We start from the raw sequence: 4417 nt of genomic DNA on the forward strand, positions 1-4417 counted from the left end.
CAATTGGCCGTTTTTTTTTTTTTTGGTACGCGGGCCTCTCACTGTTGTGGCCTCTCCCGTTGCGGAGCACAGGCTCCGGAAGCGCAGGCTCAGCCGCCATGGCTCACGGGCCTAGCCGCTCCGCGGTATGTGGGATCTTCCCGGACCGAGGCACGAACCCGTGTCCCCCGCATCGGCAGGCGGACTCTCAACCACTGCGCCACCAGGGTAGCCCTGTCCTTCATTCCTTTCCTTGCTGTCTGGCCCCCTGTCAGCATCTAAGATGGAGAGAGCCTTGCCTTAAACACAGCCTCTTACTATAGAGAGGGAGCTCAGGGCCACAGGCTCAGGGCACGAGAACAGGCACAGGGGAGTGTCCTGCCAGCCAAAAGACTTGAAGCAGACCTGGCACTTGGATTCACCTCCCACCTCTCCCCAGACTCAGCTAAGTCACACTCACCGACCCCAACCCTATACTTACTGTGCCAGCTGCTCCATGGATGGTCCCCACCCATTTAAAAAGGTTGTCTGATTCAGGGAAGGCAGAAATTCCTTTATCACTACACATCTGGGGAGGAAACACAACACATGCTGGGCTGAAGCGTACGCTCCTGGGGGGCCGGTGGGTGAACCCTTTCTTCTTAACGTCATCACATTTTGATCCAAAATAAAGCAACCAGGCCAAATTGATAGGCTTTCCTGAGGAAATGGTTATATCCTCGGGGCTCAGCATGCCTCTCCGGGGAGTAGTACTGGGATGATGGAGGTTCATCGCCAGGCTAAGAAGGGAGGGGTTGTGCAGGGAAGCAGAAGGCAGCTCTGTAACCACAATGCTGGCTGCTGGGAATTCAACTCAACATGCTACTGAGTGCTGGTTACATACGAAGCCCAGAGACTATTCACGGACTGGGAACATAAACAATATGGTCATTGAAGGATTTGACTTGAATATCCAGGGTTAACGTAGAATAGATCGTCCAGGAAGGAAGCATTCTGAGGTACGGCAGAATTAGAAATATTAAGAAGGATGGAGAGTTGGGTGTGGATAAGCCTTAGGGCAGGGAAGTAAGACCAGGCAGGGCAGGGGGAGGGCCTTGTATGAGAGCCGTATTTCAGGGATAACTTTATTGTGGGAGGACGGGACTGGGAGTAGAGACTCTCTGGAGAAAAGGTGCGTAGGTGAGGTGGACTAGCTTCTTCCCAGAAGAGAACAAGCTGGACTCATCTTTTTACCCCCACGTCTATCACAGAGCCTGATGTAGGAGAGGAGGTTACTGATAAGTGACTGGGAGGTGGGAAGGCGGACCAACTGGTTGGGGCTCTGGGCATCCGTCACTCACCATGAGCGTCATCAGCTCCTGCTGTAGCCTGCAAAAAGAGCACTCGGCGTCACCTGGAAGTCTGCATGGGTCAGGGTTCCAGGTGGTGCATCTCCTCCCACCCAATCTCTCTGGAGCAGCTGTCACGGAGGCCTCCCTCTACCCTGAAGTCGGACTCAGCTGGGGGCACAGTCACCCCCAGTTCCACAAAAGGGTCGTAGTGAGTCCTCCTCACCCTCCCTAATTCCAGGCTCCCACAGGACGGCTCTGGCTTACTCTTAACCTCGTCTGCTTCTCTGGCGTCTCTCTCCGTGCCGGATCTCAATTTCTCCCCTCCTTCCTTCCCCCTCCCCCGCCGTCCTCCAGCCAAGACACCGAAGGTCCCCGGAGCATCTTCATCTTGGTTCACCGACGGAGGATCCTGGCAGCGGCCATACCCCTTCCGTCCTCCTTCGGGAGGGTCTCTAAGAGCAGTCGAGCTCCTGGAGTGTCCCTCTACCTCCCATATCTCACCCGTTCCAGGAAGAGGTGGGAGTCCCGGAAGTCTTCGCTCTCGGCCCCAAAGGCCCAGGCTGTGCCAGGCCTGGCGATTGTTACCTCCGCTCCACTCACCTCTTGCCCACGGGGCCCCGGGCGGCGCCCCCGCTGGGCTCGGCTCCTTTACGGGCGGCAGCAACGCTGGCGGCAGCTGGGTCGCGGTTCTGGGAAGCCATCCGGGTGACGCTGAGAAGGGAGACAGGAATCCAGACTACACTGAGACAGCGGCTGCAACTGCGGGTTCCCGGGCCCTTCCGCTCGCGTTTGAATTGTAACCCTCCGACAGCGCTGGCCTATCAGCGGCTCGCTTGGGTTTGATCCAGCCAATGGGGCGCGCCAGAGCACTCTGTCACCGGGCAATTGCTAGAACCACCCACCAGGGTACCACTATTGGGCGGCGGGATGCTGCTTCTGACAGGCGATTGGCAGGAGACGTTGTCACTAATTAACGAAGCTGTAGCGGATTGGCCGCCTTTGGAAAACGCCGACCATTAAAGGGCCTAGAAAAAGTCCACATGGGATGAATCCTTTTAGGTCAAACGCCTGGCTACTGGTCGGGAACACCCGGCACGACCAGCCAGTATCCTTTACTCCCAGGGGAAGGGAGGGTCTCCAGTCTTAGGGCCTTGGTACTCTTCCCTCAAACCGGAAACCCCAGCTCCTCCACCTGTTATTATGTCCTGTGCACTCTGGTTGGGGCTTTAAGAGCCTGAACATTCAGGCGAGGGGAAAAACTAGAGGCCGATAGCCAGGGCCAGGGACTCCTCATTGGAAAACAGGTTCATCGGCTGCCTCTCCAACGGTTTGCTGTGTTCGCTTGGGCACATAATTTAGTGTTTTAACTTGTAAAATGGGGGTAATAAAAGCCACCTTGTATTTTTCTTCTGGTTTGTCATCAACCTCCCATGGTGCCAGCCATCACCACATTCTGCTACTTCCATACCTTAGTTGGGTGACAAAATAGAAATAAAGGGACAGGGAAGACTGGCAAGGTACATGGTGTCCCCAGCTTCTTCTCACAAAGCAGATACGCATGGGGCACTGGGCTTCCTGGGGATAATGTGGGGTGGGGGAAGGGTGCCTGGTCCTTTTTTCCTACACCCACTTCCTCTAGAGCCCTTGATGTTTTGTCAGCATGCACAGGCAGACCTCACAGCAGGCTCACCATCTGTGTTTATTACAAACTGTTTAATTTCTTCTTATCCCAATAACTTTACAAATATAGAACCACATGCCAGTCTGGGGGTGTTCTGCAGTTGAGTCACTACAAACTAGCCCAGGCATAGCTTTAATTCCTCTGAGATCCATCTAGGAGTAGTCCCAGCAGTGGCCTCAGCCGTGTGGGCAAGAGGGCCTTGGAGGAGGGCTGCCAACTGTAGCCAGGGGACCTGGCTTCAGGTCTGCAGAGGCGCTTCGACAGCACGATGCTCGTTCTCTGTCCGGAGTGTCTCCATGTACTTCCGCATCTTCTCAACCATCCAGGAGGGCAGGACAAAGGATTTCAGCTCCTCTAACTTCAGGTCCAGGCATCCTCTGGAAGAGACATTGAGGAGGAGAGTTGGAACAAGAGAGGATGTAGGTCCAGGCTCATCCCAGGGGAGGGGAGGGCAGGTTTTACCTGTAGTCATCGCTTGCAGCGAGGTCCCGGATGTCCTCCTCAATGAGGAGGTAGGCCTGGGGCAGGAGGAAAGGAGAGTCGTCATTGCCTCTGATTCATTTCAGTCCAACTCGATTAATACTTTACTTTATTAAACGTCTCCTTAATGTAAGGGCTGGAAGGTGGGGGAGTGTAGTCATAGTTTATAATTTAGCAAGGGAGAGTAAGTAGGGAGAGGCTGTCTGTGGAATAGTTTCTTGAGACAATCTTTCACTCAAGTAGAAAATTTATGGGTGGGAGAGTGGGGAATGATGATTAATTTACTTATAGCCGTCATCCCTTTTACAAAGGGACACTGAGGTGGCTTAAAATGAAAGGGCCAGAGGTGGAAAAATATACATGGAAATAGGAAATTAGGAGGAAGCCATATGTGAACTCTGGAACTAAGATAATTTGGTTTTGAACTTCATGGCAAAAGGGAAAACACGATAAACCGCACTGCTGTCCATTAACTGGGCTGTGTTGTCCGGGGGCCTGCAGAACTACTGTAGCACAATGCCATGGTCTGCAGCAAGAGAGCCCTCTTGTGAGCCTACCATGTGGCGGATGCTGTCCATCACATGAGACAGTCTTCTGTGGGAGACATTTCTTTCCAGTCTTAGGGTCAGGAATAACTGTGTGTCCCTTGAGACATTTGACTGTCTTCATCTTAGGGGCACTGTGAACTATGTGACAGATCGGTTGTCCTTGAGTGGGGCCTGCAGCTGAAAACCTATAGACTTGCACTGGTTTCCTGGGCTGGCAATTAAAAAAATCCCTTTTTTAAAACTAGTCTTTCTTGGGCTTCCCTGGTGGTGCAGTGGTTGAGAGTCCGCCTGCCGATGCAGGGGACACGGGTTTGTGCCCTGGTCCGGGAAGATCCCACATGCCGCGGAGCGGCTGGGCCCGTGAGCCATGGCCGCTGAGCCTGCACGTCCGGAGCCTG

At 53.8% G+C, this 4417-nt stretch overlaps 2 protein-coding genes across 3 annotated transcripts in view; both read right to left on the minus strand.

The window, feature by feature from the left end:
• Positions 1-2133, minus strand: part of UBE2C (ubiquitin conjugating enzyme E2 C) — a 3800-nt gene extending 1667 nt beyond the window's left edge. Inside the window, exons 1-3 of one of the 2 annotated variants that reach the window (XM_007115502.4) lie at positions 1911-2133; positions 1320-1347; positions 461-547 (exon numbers count right to left, since the gene is read on the minus strand). In XM_007115502.4, coding sequence (XP_007115564.2) covers positions 461-547; positions 1320-1347; positions 1911-2011 — 216 coding nt within the window. In that variant the 5' untranslated portion in view covers positions 2012-2133. Of the gene's footprint in view, positions 1-460; positions 1283-1319; positions 1348-1910 lie in introns of those variants that run through there. The other variant, XM_024128659.3, reaches the window with a different exon arrangement.
• An 875-nt stretch (positions 2134-3008) lies between these two features.
• DNTTIP1 (deoxynucleotidyltransferase terminal interacting protein 1) overlaps positions 3009-4417 on the minus strand; it is a 25537-nt gene continuing 24128 nt past the window's right edge. Inside the window, exons 12-13 of the mRNA XM_007115503.3 lie at positions 3454-3509; positions 3009-3368 (exon numbers count right to left, since the gene is read on the minus strand). Coding sequence (XP_007115565.1) covers positions 3230-3368; positions 3454-3509 — 195 coding nt within the window. The 3' untranslated portion in view covers positions 3009-3229. The remainder of the gene's footprint in view (positions 3369-3453; positions 3510-4417) is intronic.

Source organism: Physeter macrocephalus, unplaced genomic scaffold, assembly GCF_002837175.3.
Source record: "Physeter macrocephalus isolate SW-GA unplaced genomic scaffold, ASM283717v5 random_49, whole genome shotgun sequence".
NCBI classification, from domain to species: domain Eukaryota; kingdom Metazoa; phylum Chordata; class Mammalia; order Artiodactyla; family Physeteridae; genus Physeter; species Physeter macrocephalus.